General features: G+C 53.3%; 2 protein-coding genes across 3 annotated transcripts in view; one reads left to right on the top strand and one right to left on the bottom strand.

Moving 5' to 3' along the window:
• RHBDF1 (rhomboid 5 homolog 1) overlaps window positions 1–21,818 on the top strand; it is a 39,682-nt gene extending 17,864 nt beyond the window's left edge. Inside the window, exons 2-18 of one of the 2 annotated variants that reach the window (XM_042798535.1) lie at window positions 314–455; window positions 2,633–2,763; window positions 8,498–8,711; window positions 10,485–10,691; window positions 11,406–11,528; window positions 11,655–11,815; window positions 14,004–14,255; window positions 14,867–14,978; window positions 15,875–15,949; window positions 16,530–16,691; window positions 16,782–16,882; window positions 17,603–17,666; window positions 18,135–18,229; window positions 19,169–19,244; window positions 19,733–19,833; window positions 20,106–20,259; window positions 21,061–21,818. In XM_042798535.1, coding sequence (XP_042654469.1) covers window positions 336–455; window positions 2,633–2,763; window positions 8,498–8,711; window positions 10,485–10,691; window positions 11,406–11,528; window positions 11,655–11,815; window positions 14,004–14,255; window positions 14,867–14,978; window positions 15,875–15,949; window positions 16,530–16,691; window positions 16,782–16,882; window positions 17,603–17,666; window positions 18,135–18,229; window positions 19,169–19,244; window positions 19,733–19,833; window positions 20,106–20,259; window positions 21,061–21,480 — 2,568 coding nt within the window. In that variant the 5' untranslated portion in view covers window positions 314–335 and the 3' untranslated portion in view covers window positions 21,481–21,818. Of the gene's footprint in view, window positions 1–313; window positions 456–480; window positions 630–2,632; window positions 2,764–8,497; window positions 8,712–10,484; window positions 10,692–11,405; window positions 11,529–11,654; window positions 11,816–14,003; window positions 14,256–14,866; window positions 14,979–15,874; window positions 15,950–16,529; window positions 16,692–16,781; window positions 16,883–17,602; window positions 17,667–18,134; window positions 18,230–19,168; window positions 19,245–19,732; window positions 19,834–20,105; window positions 20,260–21,060 lie in introns of those variants that run through there. The other variant, XM_032983564.2, reaches the window with a different exon arrangement.
• Window positions 21,819–21,944: 126 nt separating this feature from the next.
• SNRNP25 (small nuclear ribonucleoprotein U11/U12 subunit 25) lies at window positions 21,945–25,048 on the bottom strand. The gene is made up of 6 exons (XM_042798536.1): window positions 24,938–25,048; window positions 24,766–24,856; window positions 24,563–24,668; window positions 24,383–24,457; window positions 23,463–23,525; window positions 21,945–22,147 (listed from the first exon to the last, which is right to left on the bottom strand). Exons 1-5 carry the CDS (start codon window positions 25,046–25,048, stop codon window positions 23,471–23,473), a joined length of 438 nt encoding a protein of 145 aa, XP_042654470.1. The 3' UTR covers window positions 21,945–22,147; window positions 23,463–23,470.
• Between the last annotated feature and the right edge of the window lie 11 nt (window positions 25,049–25,059).

Below are 25,059 nucleotides of genomic sequence, written 5' to 3'. Positions count from 1 at the left end.
GAATCTGAATCTTACAGTAGTCTCAGCAAAAATCTTAGTGAGGTGACTCTCAAACTTTCTAAGGTCCTGCAGGCTTTAGAAAAGCACTGTGTCCTCCGGGTGTCTGCTCCTGGCTGACCAGCCACCAGAGAAGTGGAGATACACAAGCTGTGGCACCCGAACCCTCGTGAGGCACTTTGGGCAGTTGTCTGGTGTGGGATTTGGGTCCCATCAGTCACCGCCTGGATGAGGGTGCTCTGCTCGGCCCTGCTGGCACATACTGTGTCAGGGAGGAGCCTGACCCCTCCTGAATGCGATTTCTCCCCTCTCCTAGGCCTGAGGACAAACGTGGGACGATGTCGGAGACGCGACACGACAGCACGAGCAGTTTACAGCGGAAGAAGCCACCATGGTTAAAACTGGACATCCCGGTGCCGGTGCCCGTGTCGGTGCCCGAAGAGCCCCAGCCTGTGCAGGTACAGAGGCTGGGGGCAGGAGGGAGGGTCTGCGGAGCCGTGGAGAGGGGGTGTGCAGAGCCCCACTGCGCTGAGAGCATGCCTGTGCCCGTGGTCTCCGGCAGTCCTGGCTGAGAGAAAGGCAGCGCGTGATGGCAGGTCACGAGGCCACGTGAGAAGGGGCAGAGCCATTGGGTAAATTTATGATCAGTAATTAACTCCCCCTTGAAGAGGATGCGGGAGGGATGAGGGTGGGTTGCTGATGTGCTCAGATCAGTGGACATGACTGTTTGGATGTGGGGAGTGTGAAAAGTGTGCTGGCTGGGGGATATGGGAGTGAGGTATTCAAACAAGCATTTCTTAAGGGGGCTGGAGGAGTGAAGGGTTCCTAGGCAAACATGGATGCCTGGAAGTGTTGGAGCTCATACTGAAATGAGCAGGGAATGAATCTGACTTATGAATAGCCAAGTTAATGACAGGCTCTTGTCAGTAACAGCAGAGAAAGAACAGTTACTGGCAACACAAGCTGTTACCAGCATGAGGAACATAAGAAAATCATATGGGATGAGAAATAAATAACATTGAAAAGTGGTGAAGTGAGATGGGGTGATAGGTTAATAGAAACTGTGCGAAGTAAGAGAGTAAAACATATGTATTTGTGCTGGGAATAGGAAGAATAACAGGAATTTCTGCTATAAGATGGCAAAACCTCTCACCTGCAGCTGAGACCTGGGTAGGATGATTGCTGGCTGCTTGTGTGACCTTACTGCAGGAGCGGAGACTACCTGCACCAGTGGCAGAGCTGGAGGGTTCCTAGTGCCCAGCTCCATGGGTGGGTGCAGTGCCTGGGTTCATTTGCTTATGTGAAGGAACGGTTTAGCCATCGGAGAAAGGGAGGGTTATACAGCTCCCCTCGAGGGGAGTTGAGGACAATCTTGTCTCAAGAGGGAACTTATGTTGCGTTTGGAATAGCCAGGACTGGCCTCTTCACCATTCCTTGATCCAGGGACTAAAATGCACTTCAGTTACGTGACGGCTTCTGTCAGTTAAATCTTGGTCCCAGTCTTCCCTTGGAAGGAGAGCGATTGGGGTTCAGTATGCAGGGATTAGAAGTGGAATGCAGGGTTTTAACAGTGCAGGTTGAAACCTTCCAAATCACTTAGGCTTTGATGGATATTCTCTTACTTGAAATCTCTAAATCCAGTTGGGCGCATTGTGGAGGGACACTCTGTACTTATGATGGAAGCTGGTGGAGGTGATGTTCTCTGGAGGTCCTGTGTGTACAGCACAGGCTGTCAGAACAAGAGTGCATAATGGGCCCCTTTGTCTTATAACCTGCATGTCTGTGCATTGTTTTCACATAAAACATAACAAAAATGTTAAGGTTAGTGGAAGTTATTTGCTGTCTGGGCTAGAGAGGCTGGAGTAGCAAGTAGTCTTGAGGCACAGACAGTACCTGACCAGAGAAACAGTTGATCAGAGCTTCACTTGCCAGAGGGACAGTCTGCTCTGCCTGTGTTTTACAAATGGGAGATGGTGTCTCTGCCAAGCTGATGAAAAATTAATCCAGAGCAGTCCTGGGGTGGTGGTTGGATGAGTTGGCTGAGAACAGTCTGGTGAGTTGTGTTGTATTTGGTAGGTGACATTCAGCCAAGACATGCCAGGAACTTTCAGACCTGAGTGTGTCCAGACAATTAGGTTATGAACAAAGTCAGTGCAGCTTTCCTAGCTTGCTTAGCCTGCACCAGGCAGCAGCTACAGCACAGACCCACCTACAACTCTCGCAGGCTTTTAATGCAGACCCAGTTTCACTTATGGAGCAAATCTCACTTACTGTGCTTCTCTTCACCTTGTGGAGTGGTCTAGGGGTGTGTGATCTGCATTCCTTCTGACTAGAAAACCAGGAGGATATGTTGCAGGAGCTGATACAGCCCGTCTACAAACGGACATCAGTCCATGGGCCAGGCTAGAGCCAGTCTGAACCGAGACCCACCGCAACAAGCAGGTGCTGCAGAGCCATTCTTGGCTAACACAACCACAGTCCTAGTTAGCCTGATTTTGCTGCCCAACTGCATGCACCCAGCTTGTGGATGGGGTGTTGGGCAGCTGTTGAATTGCCAACTAATGTTTCACAACCCGACCGGCTTTGTAGATCATCACTCTGAGACCACTGACTTCTCTCCTGCTTTTCTTCCCAGCCAACGAGACGTCAGGCCTTTCTGCGAAGTGTGAGCATGCCTGCTGACAACACCCGTGTGCCCTCCCTGCCTAACGAAGTGAGGAGACCCATGCTACAACGACAGACCTCAATCACCCAGACCATCAAGAGGTGAGAGACCGAGTTCATGGACCCTGTGTTAGCAGATTCTGCTGTCGACTGCCATCTTCTATTTGTGGATTTATGGTTCTCTGCTTGTCCTGTTGCCTGGCATTTAAGTGGCATGCTGTCACAGCAGGATTAGGTTGTTTCCCTTGTTATCTATCATGAGGTTGTGGAAGAGAGTGGGTGCAGATAAATCCCCGGTATATAAGCCCAATGGTGCTGTATAGCCCATCTTCAGTAAGTGAGGAGACAGGTCCTGGAAGGAAGATTGTGGTGATCAGGACAGCAAATGGTTCTTGCCACTTAGAAACAAATTTTGACTGCCCCCACACCCCAGGGAGCTGGCTGTTTGAGTAACAGTAGGCCTCAGGCCCTGATGTTTTGCTGAGACTGTATGATGTGGTGTGCTGGGCTTGCTTTGGTGCAGTATCTGAGAGCTCATATGATTGCTGGGGGAGGCAGAAGCCTATCCGGAGCAGGCCAGAGCTCTCAGCAGCTTGGCTCCTAGCACTAGCTCACTGGCAGGTCCTTGAGACGGCTGTGGGGGTGATGGAGAGTAGGGGGAGGCTGCTCTGGTCCTGTCTCCCACGCCTGGACAGAGGGTTATCATTTGTCCCTGCAACTCAGGGGTCTCCCAGACAGGGCCACACAGCTGGATGCTCCTTCCCTCCCCATGGCAAAGGCTTATCCCAGTTTGTCCAAAGGGAGCGGCTCTCCCGGCTGCTCTCCTGAGATGCCTGGCTCGTATCCCTGGCAGTATGTCAGGCCTGCCTGGATCCCAGGAGCAGCCCTGGAGCCCCACAGGTCAGGGGCACTTTCAACCAGCCAGGCTTCGCCCACTCACAAAGGAGCAACTTTCCAGCTATAGGAGAGACTGACCTCCCACGCACTGTTTTCCTTTGCCTCAGACGTTCCCCAGCTGCCTTGGTGGTGAAGCTCTCCCGCAGCAGCTTTCTGTGATCCTGCTTCTTGTGAGGTTGGGAGGGCTGAGCCATGAAGAGGTGTCTGCTCTTTTCAGAGCTGTGGGCAGCCTCTGGGCCTGCCTGAGGCTGTCTTTGCACACCTAGACTGCCTCTTCCCTCACCTCCCTGCCTTCATCCCACTCCTCACCGGGACAGTTAGGCAAGAGCATGTCAAGGATTAGAGGATATCCTGGGAGGGCACTGACAAGAAGCGTTGTGTGGGAGGACCAGGGTAACCTTCTCCCCCAGAGATCCTCACAACATGCAGCTTGTGTGTAGCGTGCAGGGGTTGGGGAACTGCGAACCACTTTGGTGCTGGGGGAGCAAATTTGCCCCCAGTGCTACCACACTGTAAGACAGACAAGGCATGTGGAGCTACAGTGAGCAAGGAAGGAGTGCTGGACAGTGGTGGTGAAGCTCCCACAGACTGAGACAGACGCTAATGTCCTGCCTAGCATTGGAGTGGTGGGCAGACACGTCTGGCTGTTGCACTAACAGACCCTGTGACATGTCTTTCTCTTGCCTGACCAGGCTGTGATGGAACTGCTGGGGCTCAGGTTGGTGGCTGCGTCCCTGCCTGTGCTTAATAGTCTGTGTAGGCGTGTAGTACCCTTTGGAGTGCGTGTGGTCCCACAGGGAGTGGGCCAGAGGTGCACAAATGCTTTTGGAAGTTCTGGGAGACTCCTGCTCAGGGTATGTATGTGGGGGGTTCAGTGCTATTTTGCAGTGCTGAGTTGTCTCACACAGGCTGTTGTACATCACAGGGGGTGGCTAAGTCTCATCTTCCTGGAGGACTCGCAGCTTGTGGGTGACTTCTGCAGAGTGCTGTGGGGTGTGGGTAGGGGAGCAAGTGCAGCAGTGGGAAGGACTTTCCAAGGGGCAGAACTGCAGGAGATGCATGCATGACATGACGCTAGCAATAAAAACATGAAATAAGTGGATCAGAGACAAGGACAGGGAACTGGACAAAGAGAAGCCTAAAAACCTGTGCTCCAATTAGCAGAGCTAGGGATGAAGTGGAGAATTGCAGACTGTGCATCAGTAAAGGTGTCTTGGGGATTTGTTTTGAGTTCAGGGAGGCTGACTGCCAGGTTTTCTGCTTAACACAGTCCCCAGGATGCACAGAATGTGAAACTGTTCTGGCAGTAGGACTCCACACCATCCTGTTCCCTGGGGCTCGGAGGATATGCGTGAGCCCAAGGTCAAGCCTTTGCAGTCTAGAACATGGCATGGGAGTGACTTGTGTGCCTGAGTGTAGGCATCTAACGCCACTTTCAGCCTCCCAGGGTGTCCAAGATGCCCAGGCAAAGCGGCAGATGTGGCACAGATAGACTTGTGCACCAGGCAAGATCCTACCAGGGTCAACCAGAACGGGCCCAGGGCACTTCCAGTGGCATCAGACGCCTGTAGTTAATCAGATGATATCTTGGCCTGTTGACACGTGCATGGTTTCACACTCTGTTGTCCAAAGCCAATGAGTGGGATCTGTAGCTGGGCATCTGGGCAGAAGGCAGATCACACAGGTCTTGGGGGGTTCAGGGGCATTGCAGTACCCTTGATATCTTCAAGAGCAATGGGAGACATCTGTCAGAGGTGCAGATGCACCAAAAGGATTCAGCAGCCTTCTGGGTTCAAAGATGGTGTTGTGTGGCTTGAGTTTGGTTGTTTCTCTCAGGTCATGCTCTCAGCTGGAGGCTGCTGTCACGTGCAGCGTGGCACAACTGCTGCTGATGGTGCTGTGGAAGGAGATGAGGCGGTGTTGGATGCAGGTCGCTGCTCGCCTCCACAGCCCTGCAGGCTCCTTCCCTTCAGCTCTCTTTTCTTTGCAGCAGACAGGTACGGTTTCAAAGGAGTCAGACCCTGCCCGCTCATGGGCACCGGGTGGGCAGGAGTTCCCTGAGAAAGCGGCAGTCCCTGCCCCGATCGTTTTTCAGGTACTGGTAGAACTGAGTGTGAAACCCACCCCTGCATGTGTGTGCAAGAACTGCACAGATTCTGGCTTTTGCTGGGACCACGCTGCCTTCCAAGGCCTGGCCAGGAGGCCTTACAAACAGGCGGGAGTGAGAAAGTTCATGTGTGCTTCTAACAAAAAACATTTGTCACTCCTACTAAATATGTAGGCAGCTGTCAGTAAGTAGCATGGACTAACAAGCTGTCCACCCACCCGCCTCATTCCCTCCTGCCTTTCCTAACAAGTGGTCAACCTCCTGGTGTTCACTGTAGCTCACATATCTCCCCAGGGCGTCCATAGCACAGCCTGCCTTTGCTAGCATCAGTGCAACCTGTGGTGTATGCATATGTTGGCCCCAAAGCCTCCTTGGGGCAGAAGGGGAAGGAGAGGAAGCAGCACCGAACAAATGCTAGTCATGTTGGTCCAGATGGGGTTCAGAAGCTGGTGAATAGAATAGAGCATCCACTCTTTCCCTGTTGACATCATGGCTTTTTCTAATCCAAATGTGACTGTCTTCTTTTTGAGGTGGAGGTCTTCGTTTACTTAGCACGAAGGAGATGAGCTACTCCGGGAGTCCAGGGCACAATGGCTCATCAACCACCACCCCAAGGCTGGAGCTCAGTAAACTTTTAAATCAGACGATGTGACTTTGGGCACGTCAGGGACTGGACCTAATGCACAGTTGTCCATTTCTGTCCTACGTTCCTCACTGCTACCCTTGGCCAGATGCCACTCTGGCACTGTGTTCAACTTTGGCGGCTGCTTGCGTTTGGTCTTGGGCTTTCAGGGCTGGTTAGCTCAATACGATAGAAGAGCAAGAGCTGACCTCTGGTGTTGGTTCATTGCTTGTTATGGTGCTCCAGGGAGTCTGTAGGATGTGATGGGGCTCCCCAGCCGGACAGGGGCGTTCAGCATCTTCCCAAGCCGCTCCAGGTACCCTAAATGCTGTAGTCAGCTCTCCTGGACCGTCTTGTCTATGATCAGAGAGTAGGACAGCTCTTTACCCTGGCCCTGGACCAGTAATTGTCTCTGGCAGTTCAGGAGTGGTCCTCACAGTGCAGAACAGCTCTGGTGGTGCTTGTCCTTCCAGGCTAGCAAGAGCATGGCTTCAGAGGACTCTGAGTCACTGCTGCTGGCACCGTGGGCCACTCACCAACAGGCTCATACGGGCACAAGCAGCCCTCCGTGCTCTCCCTTTGAGGAGCGGCCACATGTACGGGCTTGTCATCCAAGGTCACCTCGGTGTTGAAATATTGGTTATGGCAGTCTGTGAGAAGCCCTCTGAGTTGTGCCTGTGCATCTGCACAGCCAGAGCATTACCTCTGTGCTACAGGCTTGTTTTGGGGCTGTCAGGCCAGGTGCTGACCCTCGGCCCTTCTGCTGGGAACGGAGACCAAGATTGCTCTGACGAGTTGTGGGTCCGCAGGAGCAGAGCGGTGCTCAGAGACATGCACGTAGCCCCGTGTCTGAGGTCTGGCCTGCACTGATTTGCTGGAGGCATTTGGAGACATTTGGGTCAGTGAGGTCAGGGGAGATCTAGCAATGGCCCACATGATCTCATGCCTGCTGAAGGGTCTGTTCTGGATCGTTGGGAGAACGGGGAAGCCTGAGGGCAGCACATGCTGGTTTGCATCTGGAGGTTTTAGCTGGAAAGGCTGTGGGATTCAAATTCATACTTTTTTTACATGGTGACAGAACACCTTCAACTGTTGGTTGATGGTATTTTTGCTCAGTAGGGTACAAAACACAGGACTAGATATCTGTCTCCAGTGCACTGACTCAGTTCCCCTGTGTGACCTAATTCTAGACCTAACCCAGCCTTTACTCCAGTGTATATTTTAATACTTTCTTTGTGATCTGTGAGGTCTTGCTTCTCAGCAGCTGGAAATCCTGCCCCTGAGCAGGGGGTCTGAAGCCAGGGTTTTGGGTTTGGCTTGGAAGGACTTTCAGGTTTTGACACCTGGGCTAGACAACTGTAGACTGACACAGCTTGTTGTGTTCTGGGGGAGGATGAACCACAGTGGGAAAGGCTTGGCAGGGCTATGAAGATCTTTGTAGGTTTAGGGTACCAGCTGTCTTGACATATTTGAAGTAGGTTGTTAGTCTGATTTATCTCAATCCATCTCTGCCTTCCTTGGGACTTTGCTTCTGATCCACTGCTCTTCTGTGACAGCAGCCACTTGGCAGCAAACCTACCTTGTGGCTGCAGCCTCGTGCTCCTGCTTCTTCAACCAGCTGCTTAGAACTGTGTACGTCTGCCTTAGCAGAGATCAGGACCACAGCAAACATTTGCCATTAATGTTACTTTTGAGAAAGACTGAAATCCTGCAGCATGAAATGGAGAAGTTAGGGATATCCTGGGAGAGGGGGGGGAGGCTGGGAGAGAACAGTGAATGAGCCATGAAACAGTACAATCCCACAATGGGGACCTAGACCTGGCCTGAAGATGGTAAGTGTTTTCAATAGATGTTTTTTAAAGAAAAAAATATTTTTCACCAAGTTCTTCTCTGAATTTCTGTTCCATCTCTTTTTCTTTCTTTCTAGAAAAACTCAGAACAAACTGTCCTTTTACACACAGTGAATCTTTCCTGTCATTTTTCTTCTGTCTTAAGAGACAGAAAGCTGCTGATGGTTGAACATTTCTGGCCAGCATCTGTCAGGTTCCTAACACCAGCTGAGGACAGGCTGAGAGATGCTTGTGGGGAAGAGTTCTGCCTGTCTTTGAATCGGGGTGGGCTGGAAATGACCACGAGGGTTTTTGTCTTTTCATGTGCGTAGTCCAAATAAATATAATGCCTCTTTGCATTTGTATGCCGGCATCTTTCAGAGGCACAGCGGACTGGTTTGGGGTGAGCAAAGACAGTGATGCTACGCAGAAATGGCAGAGAAAGAGCCTCCGCCACTGCAGCCTGCGGTATGGGAAGCTGAAACCTCAGGTCATCCGGGAAATGGACTTGCCCAGTCAGGACAATATTTCTCTAACAAGCACAGAGACTCCTCCTCCGCTCTACGTCGGACCCTGCCAGCTGGGCATGCAAAAGGTGAGTAACCTGGGACAGAGTCAAGGCCATTATGAGTTTCCTGCACAGTGTCTTTACCACTTTGACAGCTGTGACCTATCTGTGGGCTTAGTTCTGCCTGAACATGTCTGGGCTCCATGCTCAGACACTTCTCAAGTCTCAGATACAGTTTGGCAGACTCCCTCCTTCAGCAGCTTTTCTCCAGTCTTGCTGGCTGAGATCCCTCAGCTGTTTTGGTGATAGGCTCAGAGCCGTGTTTGTTGTGCTGTGACTGTGGTGGTGATTAGATGTGTGCATCATGTCCAAGAGCTCTCAGCTAGGGCTTTTTGCTGCCATTTTGCAAGAACAAAATCCTTTTGTACACAGAGTGTCTGGTATCCTGGAGCCAAATACACAGTAACAGGCCTGGTATCACTCGGGACACTTGCCTCGTGCATCCTTGTCCCGGTGCAGGCAGCTACTGTCTTCATAGAAACCTGGTTATGTTTTAGGACTTTGAAAAGCGTCTCTTGCATCAACTGTACTACAGCCCTGCACGTGGATCTTCAGAAATGGTTTCAAGTGCCTGCAAAGGGCATCTGGCAGGCCATTACTTGCTACCCTCAGGTGTGACCCCAGGGGACGAGACCTGGTCGAGCACACCCAGTTACCAGCGCTCCAGGACTAACCCCCAATATCCCAGCACTTCCCTTTGCTCCATCCAGTGATAGTAATCGATGTGGTTGATTACGGTGCGTTAGTGAGCGCCACTGCAACCTGGGCAAGTGGGGAAACAAATTCCTTCTAAAGCAGGTTAGTTTGCGACCTGAAGCCTGGCTGCGTCACTGAAGCAGAGAATATTGCACATCTTTCTATCACGTTTCACCTTGCTGTGCTCTTTCCTGTTTTCTTACTAGCTGAAGTGTCTTGCAGTTAGTCTTTGGTCACAGGAGACTTAGAAATATTGTTGGTCTCTATGTGGGCTACGTTAAATCAGAACATGGTGTCAGTCGGTGTAAGCTCATAAAGTTTCCTGTTGGGTGTGCAACTGTGGATTAAAAAAAGCTCATAAAACATTAGGATAAAGCATAGGAGTCTTATGGAAACCACAGCTGTGATGATGTAAGGACAGAGGCAAGGTTTGTAGCTGAAGGCAATATTTTCATTAGGTTGATTTGTACGTTTGGAAGAAGTGAGAGCTTTGGCCTGAAGAGTCCCAAAGAAGGGCTTGCAGCTCCCAGAAACTGGCCTGCTTTTTCCAGCTGTTATAACTTAATTAATGGAAGCAGATGTAAATATACAGTTAAGCTTCAACAGGAGACTGTTTAAGTCCTGGGCTGTCCAGTATCAGAAAGGAAACTAGCTGGAGAAAGAGCATGGCAGTTTTCAGAGATTTCTCAAACTCCTGTTCAGACAGCACATTCTCTGACTGTAGAGCTCACTGGCACAGGAGGTGAATGAAACCAAGAGCTTAGGAAGGGCTGAAGGAGGTTTGGAGGAGTCTTCTGTGAACATCAGGAGCACTCTGGGTGAAAATAGTCAATACCTACAAAAGGGAAAAAAAAAAAAAAAAAAGAGAAAAGAGCAGGGTGAAAGGTTTGAGGACTTAGGTTTGAGGCTTACAACTAGGGCTTAGCTTGCACCCAGTTATTCTGTATCTCCCTATTTCAGAATTGCTTGTTGGTCCATCCAGCCTGGTTCTTGGTCAGTCCAGGGGCCCGGCCAGTGTCACGGTCTCAGGATGCTTGGAGGGAGGAGGGCTTGGTGGGGAGGGGTTTGAGGGTGAGTAGGCTGATGGACTTCTTCTCTCGGCAGATCATAGACCCCTTGGCCCGGGGCCGAGCTTTCCGTATGGCTGACGACAACGATGGCTGCAGCATCCCCCACACACCGATCACGCCGGGCGCCACGTCGCTCTGCTCCTTCACCAGCTCGCGCTCAGGGTTCAACCGCCTCCCACGGCGGCGGAAACGGGAGTCTGTTGCCAAAATGAGTTTCCGAGCAGCTGCAGCTTTGGTGAAGGTACTGTCTGAGGGAGGGCAGGGACCAGTCTGGCAGCAGGATGGGGCTCTGCCCTGAGAGAAGGGCGAGAGGGAAGGAGCTGCTGAGCAGAGAGGATGGGGAGGGCAGTGGTGGAAGGGAAGAAACCAAACCATCTCCTGTCCTGTTTCAGCCATGTGCCTAGGAGGCAGGATTTGCATGAAGCAGGGATGATGGCTAGGTTTTGGTGCAGGTCTTGCCTTTCCCTTTATTGGCCTGGGGGCTTTGATTCCCACAGCCAGCAGCCTCAGAGCGTTCCAGCAGGTCCAGTTCCGCCTGCCTGGACCTCTGGGTGGCCCAGCTGCACCTAGTCAGCAGTCACGGAGGGGCAGAAGTACCCGAGGCTCTTGATATGCAAGTCTCTTTGTCCTGCCACGTGTCTGCTTTGCTGGGCCCAGTGACCTTTTCGCTGCGTCCAGCAGCACCCATCGCTGCGGGTTGGTCAGAGGCATTGTACAAAAGGTGGTAGAGGAGCATGTTGCAAGCCTCACCTGCACGGCAGATGAGCATTGTGGATTGCGAAGCGGGATCATACCTCTGAGTCTCACCAGGAAGGTGTCACGCCTCAGCTGTGCTCCACACACAAGCGCGAAGCAGCTCAGCACTTGGGCTCCCTGCGCGCTGGCTGCGTGGCCCTGCACGTGCTTTGGGTTCAGGTTTCTGGCAGTGACTTGACGGCACTTTCTCTGGTTTCAGGGGCGCTCTGTGAAGGACAGCACCCTGAGGAGAGCTCAGCGGCGCAGCTTCACCCCGGCAAGTTTCCTGGAGGAGGACACGGTGGATTTTCCAGATGAGCTCGACACTTCTTTCTTCGCTCGGGTGAGGGGCAGGGCAGGTGGTGCTGGCCCCAGAGGCAATGCAAGACTCTAGGTCTGGCAGGACTGTGGGTTGCATCTCAAATGGGATGCTGGCTTCTTCTGCTGAGTCTTCTGTTTCTCTGCCCAGGAAGGAGTCCTTCATGAGGAGCTCTCTACTTACCCGGATGAAGTGTTTGAGTCACCATCAGAAGCTGCAATCAAAGATGCTGAGGTGAAGCCTCCGGATCAGACAGATCTCACAGGAGGTGCCTTGGACAAAAATGAGCTTGAACGAAGCCACTTGCTCCTGTGAGTATTTTCCTGGAAGCTGCCAAAGCTGGCCACGTGGGGTGGCCAACCCGTTCAGAGGAGGAAGCCAGGATCTGAGCGCTGTGGGTGGTTGGTGCAGAGCTCAGAGTGGTGCAGTGATGGGTTTTCTTTAAGCCCAGCTTAAGATCTCCTGCCCCAGCTACCCCTGGATGTCAAAGGTGACTCTGAGGCCACCTCTGCTGTCTCTCCAGCAGCTTCCAGCATCACATGATGTGTTTGAGACTGTACCATGCCTTTGGGAAACAAGAGACACTTTAAATCAGCTGTGAGGACACTGGGGCCCAGCCTTCAGCTATGGAGAATGTAGGAAAGATGAGAAGGCTGTTGCCATTGCCACAGTCACCAGGAACTGTTGTCTCGCTCCAGGGAGCCGTGTGAAGCATTGCTGAGTGTCGAGCTCGGCTGCATTCCTCACTTGAAATAAGAGAAAGGTGTGGCACTGATGCTGAGAGCCCTACAAATATGTGGGTGGTACTGTACTGTATGCCTAGATTTTTTCCACCTGAGTAACTGGTACTGAGTAATTGCTCTGTGTCGTTTCCGAGTCAGCTCTAGCTTAGCTGGAGCTCACCCCAGCAGAGAGCTCTGCTGGGTGTGAACATGGAGCAGACAGGGAGGTCCTTGTTGTGGTTCTGCTGCTCACGGCCCATCTTGCTGTGTTGGCGCTTTCCCTTCAAGTGTTTCCAAGAACTTAACTCAGTCTTAACGTAAGTGGAAGCAGCAAATGGTGGGAGTTTGTTGTCAGTCATCTGGAACGGTCTCAGTCTTCTTGGCTCCATTTGGATCTCCTTAAATAGTTTTATTTATTGAGGAAAATAAATTTCTTTCACACTTCAGAGAACTGTTATCAGAATCACAGTCGGATGTCCTTTTAGGTGGCCAGGTGTTTATTTTGGCGTAGGTTACCGGAAATACTGGGAAACAGCATGTCCGTAACAGAAAGCACTTGAACTGTTGGGGCAAGGGCAAGCTGCAGTGGAATCTGCACTTGATGTTGGAGAAGGACTTCCCAAGGGGAAGTTGGGACTTTCAGCTGTATCAAAATGCATCTTCTGCAAGGTGCAATATTGAAAATAGCTGAAGTTTCACAGTAGTGTTTTTGGCTAAAGGGAGTTAGATTTTTCTCTCATCCTGTTGTTTGTCCATACTTCAGAGTTGTCATGATCTCTCCAAGATGCTCTGGTGATTTTTCAGGAAAAAGTTTGTCAGCTGGTTTCTCTGACTGCTTCTGACAACCACTGTTTTTGTGCAGAGTGGGTCATTTAGGAAGACAGGAGAGGTAAACTAGACCAGTGCGCGTCAGGGACATGCCTACTACAGTGCTACACAGTGAGCAAGGGTAAAATGGTAGGTAGTTTTTTTTTGTGATCAGGGTCTGAATGCTGCAGACCTGACCCCCAGACTGCTGTTTAAGAGCAAAGAAATACAAAAACCATCTGAATATGACGGAGACTTACAAAGCAGGTACTATTCACCAGTAGCTCCAGCAACATTCATTGCATACTCTATTTTGGTAAAAAGAGCCTGCCTTTAGACAGTGGTGCTTGGGATTTTTATTGTGGTGTTGAAGCCTTTTTTTGCTTTTCTCCTGAAAAATGCATTCATTGGTGCAAATAAAGGGAGGAATGGGAGACAGATTGTGAGAGGTAACTGGCACAGCTTGCAGCATGTGTCACTTGGTCTGGGAAGCTGCTTGGATTCCTGCTCTTCTCCTTTATCTGCTTTGGTGGGCATGGGGGTTTGACTTCCCAGTCCAAGCACAGTGAAGTGCTTTAACACTTCCATTTCACAGCAAGGAGCAGAGTAGGAGGAAATAGACGTGCATAAGCCTGCAGATGTGCCTGGCTGCAGCCTCCCCATTTCAGCCTGTTGCTGAAACACTTCTTTAAAGCCTTGAGAGCTCCTTGTTGGTGGGGCTTAGTCTGGCACAGCTGCCTTGTGCCACTTTCTGTGTGTAGTCCTGTGCTGTCATCAGCTGGTGCTGCATAACCCTTGGAAATAGAGCTTCCACTCCAGGGCACCTTGTCTGCCATCAGCTGCTGCTCAGCCCAGCTGTGGTGGGATGAGCAGAGGGTCTGCTGCCACCCAAGACCAGGGGAGGGCTGGTCCCCGGTGCTGTGCAATGCAGAAGGAAACCAGTGCTGCCCTCTTTTTTTTTTGATTTCAGCCCACTGGAGCGAGGCTGGAGGAAGCAAAAGGATGGGGCCCTGGCACAGCCCAAGGTCCGCTTGCGGCAGGAGGTGGTGAGTGTGAGCCCACAGAAGCGTGGGCAGCGCATCGCCGTCCCCGTCAGGAAGCTCTTCGCGAAGGAGAAGAGGCCGTATGGCCTGGGCATGGTGGGGAAGCTGACAAACCGCACGTACCGCAAGCGCATCGACAGCTATGTCAAGCGGCAGATCGAGGACATGGATGATCACAGGTGAGAAGGGGACCCAACGAAACTGAGTGAGTGAGTGAGTGCTGTTGCCCCTTGGTGTCTCAGGTCATGGCCTTGGGGTGGTCAGGTGAAACCTGCTGCTAAGCCCCCCCCCAAGTCTTTATCCCCGAAACACAGACTGCAGCAGGCAGCAGCGCGTCGGCATCACCGTGCGCTGGGAGCTCACCCTGCTCCTCTCGTTGCTCTGGGTGTCTGTGTCTGCTGCCTGGAGGGACCGCAGATCTCTGCCGCACCACCGCTGTCCTGTGAGGAACAGGAAGGCTCAGCTATCCCTGCCTCTGATCGTTCCCCTGAAGCCATTATTTCAGACATACAGCACACCTTGGCATCCGGCTTATGCGTTCTCATGGATGTTTTCTTGGGAAAAGATGGCTTGCCCAGTGTGATGGGGGAGTCGGAGTAAACAGGGTCTTTCTGCCAGCAATTTCTGGTCATTGCCTCCAGTCTTGTGCGTCCTCAGGTGATCCTGGCCCTGTACCCCAGATTTTGCCAAGGTCCCTGGGGAAAACCAGCAGCTTTTCTCCTGTGTTCTGTGAGTAGATGTAATACGCTTGGGTTTCTGCTTCTGATCTTTTCCCTTTCTCTCCTTCTAGGCCTTTCTTCACTTACTGGGTCACCTTTGTGCATTCACTCATCACCATCCTTGCTGTGTGCATCTACGGCATCGCCCCTGTGGGGTTCTCACAACATGAAACTGTTGATTCAGTAAGTAAATCCCCCTGACTTGTCTGGAGTGTGATTGTGTCTCAGCCTTCAGCTGCTGGCTCTTGTATTGTAGTCTTCAGCATATTGGCTACTTTTCTGAGGGCCTTGATAGCTGGACGCTGGGTGTCCAGCCTTAGGGGGGGCTCCCTGCAGCATCGCTGTGAGCCCCCACACTGCCTTCCCTCCCTCCTGCAGCCACTTTGCTCTTGACATGAAATTGTATCTGGCACAGAGCATGGTGGGCTCTTTGCAGGCTCTGGTTGTCTGTTCTGGGAGCCCTTTCAGACAACTTGTTCCCCTCCTGGTGGAGACCAGAAGGATGTTTGTAGCAGGGAAACCTGAATATTTGCAACAGTTGCAGGATTTTGCTTCTGCCAGGAGCAAAACTGACCTGTCTGACTTTGAGAGCTGATCTTGAAGCTGTCTGTAGCCTTCTCACATGTTGTTAAAGGTCTCTGGGCTACATAGCTCTACAGCCATATCCCTGATCCATGCAGGGGATTCCCTGGGGAGCTTCTCACCTACGTGTCGTGACAGCTTTCAGAGCACTGGCACCAGCACCTGGGCCTACGCTGCCAGCAGGTGCTGCTTGTGCTTCTGAGCTGTGTGAAGCTTTTTGCAGGCTCTCAAGCCACTACCAGGTCTCCAGGCCCTGGGATTTCTTGACAGTTGAAGTAGCCAGAGATAGATGTTTTAAATGAAATCTTAAGATGAAGGTCCCCACGCCTTGATGGGGGTTGTAATCCTGCAAAAGACCGGTTTGAGAACCACGTGCCCTGTCGTTGGCTGGGGGGGATTTCTGTTCATCCTGGGTTCTGTTTTCATCAGCCCCTGCCGCTCGCCCTGCTGACCCTGTGGGCAGGGGCTCATGGGGCTCTCGCTTTCTCTCTTTGCAGGTCTTGCGAAATAGAGGGGTTTATGAAAATGTCAAATACGTTCAGCAGGAAAACTTCTGGATCGGCCCCAGCTCAGTGAGTGCCGTGGCTGGGACTGCGGGTGGGCTGGTGGGGGGCTGTGTGCTGCCGCTGTGCCACCCCTGGGACCGGAGCCCTCCGCTGTTTGGAGCTTGGAGCGAGCAGCTGCCCCTGGCCGAGCTTCCCGCGGGGCCCTGCTGCCACTGGCAGGGTGCAGTGGTGCCCCTGGCCCAACCACCCTGCAGGATGGGCTACCGGGAGGCTGGGATGGACCTCGGCACTCCTGCTTTGCCTCCTGTTCCTATGAATCCGAGCATGGGGCTAGAGAAAATGCAGGAGTTATATGGTGTATGACAGCTTTCCCGATGCCATTCCGCCTGGGTAAGGCTGTCATGTCCTAAAGTTTCCTGGCCACAGTGTGGCCTTTCTGGGGCCATGGGCTAGAAAATCCCTGAACTTTTTGTTCTGGGCTTGCCTTCTTCAAAGCAAATATCGAGAATGTGCCCAGTGTGCGTTGGGCTTCGTCATGCAGGACTCGTCCCTGGTCAGGGTACCCCTCGCAGTTCCTCTGGCCTGCTCTGCCCCGGGCAATCGTTGCCTGCCCCTTGGCTGAGCTGAGTGTTTCCACCTCTGCCAGGAGGCCCTGATCCACCTTGGGGCCAAGTTCTCACCGTGCATGAGGCAGGACCAGCAAGTGCACAGCTTCATCAGCGCCAAGCGGGAGAAGGAGAAGCACTCGGCTTGCTGCGTGCGGAACGACAAGTCGGGCTGCGTGCAGACCTCGGAGGAGGAGTGCTCGGTGAGTGCGGTGGCCCCTTTCGTGCTGCCTCTTATGTTGCTGCTTCTCCCACTCTGGGCTTCACGGTGACACCTCTCCTCTCTCCTGCAGTCCACGCTGGCCGTGTGGGTGAAGTGGCCCCATCACCCCAGCACACCAATGCTGGCAGGAAGCAAGAGGCAATTTGGGTCTGTTTGTCATCAGGACCCCAGGTAGGCCCTGCCTAGCCCAGCTGCCATCCGGGGGGGGACAGGGCTGCTGTGACAGCAGAGTCAGAGAGGCATGGAGTCCCTCCCAGGCCAGCTGATTGCTGGATGGGACAGCAGCTGCTCTGGAGACCGAGGGACAGCGGGGGGCAACCATGTCCCTGCCTGCCCCGGCGGCTGCCCGAGGCGTGATCACATTTCTGCTCACCCCTAGTCTCCATCGTTGTTGGGTGCCCACCTGCACGGTGGCCTGTTGTGAGCTCTGGGTGCCCTCCCCCTCACCTGCTCCCCGCACAGGATTCTTTCTTGGGGGTGCAGCAGTCACATTCCCAGCACACCTCTGCCCCAGAGCCCTGCCAGCTGCTGGGTGCCACAGCACACCTTTGCCCTCGGTCACCATGGGCTGATGGAGAGCTGAGACCAGCCGAGTGCTCACCTTCCGGCGTTGTGCCCACCCGGAGTTGCTGGGCAGCTGCGTGCTCTCCGACGGCTGCCTTTGTGCTGAAGTCGTGATCTCTGCTCGCTGAAAGGAGGCTGCAGCTTTGATCAGCACAGCCTTGGCTGCTCTGATGTAGCGCGTCGCCAGTCCCTGGCCAGGGACGGGGTCGGGGGGAGCTGTGGGACCGCAGCCTGGGGGCAGGGAGAGTGTGGTGGCTCCCTGGGGGATCCCACCTGGTGCTGGGGAAACTCATTTCTCGGGCTGATCTCTGCTTTCTGTTGCTGCAGGGTGTGTGAGCAGCCAGCCTCGATGGAGCCGCATGAATGGCCAGATGACATCACCAAATGGCCAGTGAGCATCGCCGGTGGCACAGAGCCTGCACGGGCAGCTGGAATAGGGCATTTGCATCCCACTGTGCAGAGCCACAGCTGTGCTGGTGGAAGCGGGGGGATCTCTGGTGCGGCCTCCCGCATGTTGTCACAAACACCAGATCAGGGCAGCTGTGGCTTTGTCTAGCCTAGGCTCAAAGCCCTCTAACAACAAAAGGTCCCCTGTGGCAACTAAAGCCCTGAGCCCTGCCAGGGTAACGTGGTGATGGAGACCGGCTCGGCCTCGGGGCTGTTTCCATCCCTCGCCAGAGAGGAGGTGTTGGTTGAGGCTCAGGCAGATGGGGTGTCAGGCACCATCCCGCTGTCGGAGGGAGGCCTCGGGACGCCCGGGTCTGTGGGGCTGGCTTCTTCCCAAGGGGCTGTTCTGACTTTACGCAGGCAAGTAAGCAAAGCCATGGCTGGCTGACTGCAGCCTGTTGTTGTTTTTCAGATCTGCACAAAAAACAGCGCTGGGAATTACACCAACCACCTTCACATGGACTGCGTGATTACAGGCCGGCCCTGCTGCATTGGGACCAAAGGAAGGTAATGAGCTCTGCCGGTACGGAGAGGGGCTGGGTGTTGGGGTGGGACCCGGGGGGTCCTTTTCAGGTGGTGGACACAGCCATTTGTCCTCCTTGTCCTTCCCACACGTGGCCCAGAGCCCTGCTGGAAAGGGGAGCTGGACAGGGAGCCAGGACAGGCCTCCTAGCCAGAACAGGACTTTGGGATGAGCGGGAGATAACAGCCAGCCTGAGTCTTCGGTGCAGCAGGGTGTCTTGCTGAACTGTTCCTGCAGTTTGGAGGGACTCAGATCCCAAGAGATTAAATATTTCTGTCGGGAGTTCTGCACTTTTCCTTGGGAATGGCCAGCTTGGTCCTGACAGGCTACGTTGGCCTCAGCCTGGAGTCCCTGAGCACTCAAGATGTCAGGAAGTGACCTGCCCTGGGTTTGCCAGGGAGGAAGATGCTGTTCTTCATCATGTTGCTCCTCAGCTTGAGCAGTTACCCAGCGCTTGGGCCTGGCTTTCCCTGCTAGGGGGAAAAAAATCAGTGCTGCCCCAAGGAGTTTCTCTGTCCCTGAAAGTCATGACCAGGATGCTCTTGGCTTAGCCCCCACTTTCCGTCAGCCACAGAGGCACAAGACTTCCCCAGCCTCTGGTGGTTCTGTCTCAGCTGTAAATAGCTCAGCTTTAGCACTTGCTTTGGAGCCTCTGTGTGCAGGGCATTAGTCTGTGGCGGTGACTCAGGCTTGCCTGGGGGAGAGAAGCAAGAGGGATGGATGGAGAGTGGCACTGGGCTCATGTGAGAAGGTGTTAGTGCACCCATTGCAGCGACACTGCAGCACGTCAGGGGAGCGGAAGGCATCAGTTCTCAGAGGCTGACTTGGATGAGACAAGAGGGAGTGGGTGGCCTGGGAGGGCACAGGGTGACCCATCGTGCCTTCCACATGTGACTTGTTTTGATTCCTTGTGCCTCTTCCAGGTGTGAAATAACCTCCCGGGAATATTGTGAATTTATGCGGGGCTATTTCCATGAGGAAGCAACACTCTGCTCTCAGGTAAGTGTGTAGCTGGGGGTTTGCATGGCTGCCCTTCTCCTGCCTGTTCCCCCTAGCAGCTTGGCAAGATATAGGGGTGACTGTGCTGCAGTGTGGGTGGGAGTCCTGTCTCTTGTCCCACCCTGAGCCCAGGGGAAGTTGCCGATCCAGACTGTAGCAGCAGAGCTGGCTGCATCTGTCCCTCTTTGGAGAGCCGTTTAGGACTTGGGCTGGCAGCTGGGGAAGCAGCAGGAGAATGCAACTGTCCTGCTCCATGGGTGAGCAGAAGCAGATGCCTGTTGTGCATGTGTTGGGATGAAGAATGAAGGCACAACGGTGCTGCAGGGAGTGGGTGGGGTCATGTGTAACTTGGCGTTGGAGACAAGGGTTGGGACACGATTGAGCGGGGAGGAGGGAGAGCCCCTCTTTCAGAGCTAACTGCAGTCTCTGCCCCGGCCTTGGCAAAGGGCCGTGCTGGCTGGCACACCTCACACCCCCCTCTGCCCTAGGTGCACTGCATGGATGACGTCTGTGGCCTCCTCCCATTCCTAAATCCAGAAGTCCCTGACCAGTTCTACCGCCTCTGGCTCTCACTTTTCCTCCATGCTGGGTAAGCGTAGGTGTAAAACTGCCACTATCCAGGTGGGGGAACCCTGAACCCTGGGATTGCTGAGGCTTGTTCTGGCAGTCCCTCCCCTGAGGGACACGGGGTGCTGAGCTGTTGTCCCTGCTGAGGTTTACCGTGCCACGTTTGCTGGGAGGGATATTAAGAGGCATGGGAGAGGCCAGACCAGGAGCTCTCAGCAAGGCTCCCCAAAGCACACGAGCACACGGGTGATTTCAGAGGCTGCTGCTTCAGCTCCTGTACTCTGAACTTGGCAGGATCCTGCACTGTCTGGTTTCAGTCTGTTTCCAAATGACGATCCTGCGGGACCTAGAGAAGCTGGCAGGATGGCATCGCATCTCTATCATCTACCTGCTCAGTGGCATCACTGGGAACCTTGCCAGTGCAATATTTCTACCCTACAGAGCAGAGGTGGGTCACCTGCAGACTAGGGTCCTGGTAACTTGCCCTGAACGCAGTCTTCTCTACCAGCCTGTACCTCTCTGGCAGAGGCACCAGAGCTGGGCTCTTCTCTGCAGCACGTGCCTTGGGCAGATCTGTAGCTACAAGACAGCACCACACCATCAGCTAGCTGCTGAGCAGTAACAGCCCCCAGAGTACCCTGGACTTTCCAAGTGACTGGCCTGGCTGCCATTAGGAGGCTGCCTCTCGTAATGAATGGGGGCTTTGTGCAGTCACAGGATAAGAGAGGCCCCTGGCAGGCTGAGAATCGAGAGCTGTAGCTGCTGCCAGTGGCAGGCAGGAGAGGGGCAAAAAGCAGAGCTCACCTTCCCCTGAGACTGTTCAGGACTGTCCCTGCCCACATGCCATTGCTGGAGAAGTCTGATGTGACTGTCGGGCTTCACTTGAGCAGACTGGAGGACCATCTTCCAGGTCCTTCAATAAAGAGAAGTGCACGGTGGGCAGGGGAAGCCAGGAGATTGCCTGCAAGGGCTTCTCCCCTCTGGTGACTTAAACCAGAAGCGCCCTCCTGAAATACAAAGTCTGTTCTGGCGATTGCTGGCCTCACACCTACCTTGATCCTAAATCAAACCAGGCCCCTTTACTGCTTGAACCTCATTCTAAAGATGAATTTGCAGGCTGTGGCATCTCTTTCCCAAGAAACACTCAACAAGTCGTTGAATAACAAATAACTGCAAAGCCTGGAGCTGGCTGCAGTAGCCAGGCAGACGGCCCGTGCCTGATGTTACCTGTAATGCTCTTCTTCTGCAGGTTGGCCCTGCGGGATCCCAGTTTGGGATTCTGGCCTGTCTCTTTGTGGAGCTCTTCCAGAGTTGGCAAATCCTGGCACGCCCATGGAGGGCTTTCTTCAAGCTGCTGGCTGTGGTGCTCTTTCTTTTCGCCTTTGGCCTCCTGCCTTGGATTGATAATTTTGCTCACATTTCAGGATTTATCAGTGGTTTCTTCCTCTCCTTTGCCTTCCTGCCCTACATTAGCTTTGGGAAGTTTGATTTATATAGGAAGCGATGCCAAATTATAGTTTTCCAGCTCATCTTCATTGCACTCTTCTCAGGACTCGTGATTCTGTTCTATTTCTACCCCATCAAGTGCGAGTGGTGCGAGTTCCTTACTTGTATACCATTCACAGACAAATTCTGCGAGAAATACGACCTGGACGCACAGCTCCACTGAAAGGCAAAGACTGGCTTCTCGAGCAGGCACTGGAGATGGACTGTCTTTGCATTTGCTGTGCCAGTTCCGTGTGGACAAAGCCTCTAATCCAATGACACTTCTAACCCTGCCCGTGGTTAATTTAAACTGTCTCCTTAGCACTTGGCAGGCGTGTTTTGCCTTATCTCAGAAGACTCTGAAAACAGAACGTTTGTGCCTTGTTCAATTGTATTGAACCTTTTCTGCTGCCATTATTTTTATTACACTAGTTTCAATACTACATTTTTAACCAGAGTTGTTTACTACTGCTAAGGTGGTGATTAAATGGTAAGGTAGCGTTTTAGCTACTGTTAATTGTTCTGCATAGTCTGTGGCTACGTTTGTTACTTTATCTCACCTAGACAGTAGAATCAATCCTTTTTCTAGCACCCGAAACAGTTGGATGCAGATTTGCAGCTGGAAATAAGGGCCTTAAAAGCCTCAGAAAACTAGAAGGTCCCTTTAATCACTGAAAATGCATTCCACATACAGCTCAGAGGCAGACATTTCAAGTAGCAACTGCAAAAACCCCATGAGAATGGTCATTCAACTGCAGTTTGTTTCTCTTAGAAATGTTACAACCTTTTTTCCTCCAGGAAAGTGCTGAATCCAGAGTCTGGTCTTGGTACAGCTGGATTTTCTGCTCTCTCTGTTAAAGAAAGAAAATATTTGGCAGTGACAAGTTACTGCATGCTGGGCTCTCTTATCACCACACTACCCTGCCAGGCCAGGCCAGGGGGGGGAATCAGCCCCTGCCAGAGGTGACTGCTGTTACGGCACACGTTTTATTACACTGGATGTTGCAAATGTGGCAGCCTTGAAAGAACAAAAAAAAAAGTTACTTGGTCACAAAGCAGCAGTTTCTAACCCAGCTAGCTGGAGTTGCAACACCAAAACCCAAGCGTCTGCAAAAGCTGCTCTTACCACTGCTCTTCAGGCACTGGGATTGTGTTTTTAGATGTAGAGGGGAAGCAAACAAAACTTTAAACTTAATGAGCTTGAGAGTCTTGGCCCCATCTGGTGTTTGTGTGCACAACTTTCTAAAAATAGCAGTCTAATACCAGAATCACATCTACATAGGTTACAAACTGGTAAACACCCATGCTACTAGTGCTTCCTGTGCTGTAAGTGTTTATAAATGCATCAGTTGCACAGACATAGCACCAAAAGTTGTCTAGGGCTGGGTCTTGTCTTCTGAGAACAATTCACTGGTTGAACTCAAGTTTCTATAAACCAGAAAATGGAGAAACAGGGAGTCAAAACCTACAGGATATGCAAGTTCAGATCCTTTTTCCTAACTCCATAGAGCTTGCACTAATTGAGAAAAATGGCACAAAATACACCCACTGTGGAACAGCAACGATCGTGCTGTTTGGTTGTTGCAGTTGCTTATGTGCACCTGTGGGATGTTTCTGTTCCCTGCCATTCCAAGCATGTGCAGCTGAGCATTAGGAGCAGGGTGGGAGAACAATCTCTCAGGTACAAGAGGCCGAAGCACAAATAATCTGGGTGGTGCCAGTCACCTGTAGCAGAGAAACCTGTGTCATCCCTAAGAGTCAGTCAGCACCCAGTCACCTTCCTGAAGGTGACTTCCAGGCATTCAAGCAGCCTAAAAGCAAGCAAGGACCTAGAAGCAATCAACAACAGCAACCAAAGGAGTGCTGCGTTTAACGTGCCTCAAGACATCATGGGAACAGATTCAGAGTCTAAACACAGAGATACACCATTGCCAGCACTGAGCTATCGCTGCTGGTGCCCCTGATGTAGCTGACTTGTCCTTCCCTGCTCTGAGAGAAGCACAGAGACCACAGCCAGGGCACAAGCCTAATGCAGACACAGGCGTTCAGAAACGCTTTGCTACGCGGCAGAGCGCAGCGACACCAGCTCCTGTGAGCCTGAACACTAAGGCCCGGGGCAGAGGGAGATGAAGAAGGGGTAACTCTCAATGGCTATTCAAGGCTTACCTGACAGGTTACTTCCGAAGCTTCTTTATGAAGCTGACCTCATCCCGGTTTCTGATGCCATACCTGCCCAGAGAGTTATGCTGTTACACATGCCAGTTTCCCCAGAACAGCAGCCTCTGAAATCCTACAGCTGCCTCTTTCCCAGGGGAGGATGGGCTCCTACGCTCACTTGCTGTGCTCCAACGCAGGACAAGTTAAAATTCTCAGTTGTGCATGTAGAAGTTTGCCAGCACTGAAGGATCTGATCATCTGCCTTTTTAACTGCAACACCCCCTTAAATGCAACATCTGTTACCTGAGACTCAGTCTTTCTATGACAGCTTCAATCAAAGCTGGCTTGCTAAGTTTTTAATACTTCAGCCAAGCTTTTCTTGCTGGTCTGCGCGCAGGCTGGCACACCCAGCACTGCTGTATGCAACAGCTAGAGTGCTCAGAACCACCTCCTGCCTCCTCGCCCTGATAACGGGCATGGAAACACCGGAGTCATCTGTCAGTGTTGTTACTAGGTTGCCTCTGAGGATAGGTGGCTGAGCAGGCCCAGAGCCCAACACGCTTATCCTTGGTTTGCTCTTGGCATTCTTCCGTCCTCTTTTCTGCCTTTCCACCTCAGCAGCTCTGCCAAGCCCTCTGCGAGGGTGGCCGAGCACTGGAACAGGTCGTCCAGTGAGGTGGTGCAGTCTGTGTTCTGGGAGCTGCTCAAACCCTAACTGGACGCAGCCCCGAGCAACCAGCTGTAGCTGCCCCTGCTTGTGCAGAGGGTCGGACTAGATGACTCCCAGAGGTCCCTTCCACTCTGGATCCCCTCCACCACATAACGTGTCCTGACCCCGTCCTCCTCTGCCTGGCTGCTCCCCAAGATGCTGGGTGGGCTCCAGTGAGGCCTCTGCCACCTCCCCCCCCCCACGGGACTCGATTACTCACTCTCTCAGCTTCTTTCTGTCATCTGACAGTTTCTCTCCGGCGTACGTTAAGTGGTACGTCCTCCATATGTACTTCCTAGAGAAAAAACCACTTAGGGGGAGCAGCGGGAGGTGCTGCCGGCCGGGTGCTGAAGGTGGGGGTGAGCGGGCAGAGCCCCCCCCCCCCCCGGGTCCCACTCACCAGCTGAGGTGCTGGACGCCGCCCTGCCGCGCCTGCCGCAGCTGGATGTGCCGCCGCAGCGCCTTCTTCAGCTCCAGCACCGAGGCGTTCTGCACCACCACCACGGCTGCGGGGGGGGGGGGGGGGGGGAAAGAGCCCCGTCAGCGCCGCGGCCCCGGCCACCCGCCCCCCCGGCCCCGTCCCGTCCCTCCCCCGGGACTCACGCACGGTCTCGCCGTCAGCCTTGCAGACCCGCACCGTCATGGCCTGCCCGTACTCCAGCGCTACCTGCGAGCCGATCTCCTCCGCCGTCACCTGCGGGCGGAGCGGTCGCGACAGCCGAGCGAGGCGGGGCTGAGCCCCCCCCCTCCCCGCCCGCCCCCCCCCGGGCCCCACCTGCGGCGGGAGGTCGCAGAGCAGCGGGTCCTGCACCAGCCGCGCCAGCGCCGCCTGGAACAGCTCCAGCACCTCGGCGTGCGCCAGCTCCTCCTCGGCCTCCGCCGCCATCGCCGGAAGGG

Source organism: Tyto alba, unplaced genomic scaffold (assembly GCF_018691265.1).
Source record: "Tyto alba isolate M040663 unplaced genomic scaffold, T.alba_DEE_v4.0 Super-Scaffold_28, whole genome shotgun sequence".
NCBI lineage: Eukaryota > Metazoa > Chordata > Aves > Strigiformes > Tytonidae > Tyto > Tyto alba.
Note: the sequence above shows the minus strand (reverse complement) of the source record. Positions and strands in the feature narration are given on the sequence as shown.

What these genes read in the sequence shown, in the direction of transcription:
- SNRNP25 (XM_042798536.1), bottom strand. Translation starts at nt 25,048, where the DNA reads ATGGCGGCGGAGGCCGAGGAGGAGCTGGCGCACGCCGAGGTGCTGGAG. An exon ending in GGCGTCCAGCACCTCAGCTG is followed by an intron (nt 24,458 to 24,562) that starts GTGAGTGGGACC and finishes TTTTTTCTCTAG; the next exon opens with GAAGTACATATGGAGGACGT. An exon ending in GACAGAAAGAAGCTGAGAGA is followed by an intron (nt 23,526 to 24,382) that starts GTGAGTAATCGA and finishes CTCTCTGGGCAG; the next exon opens with GTATGGCATCAGAAACCGGG.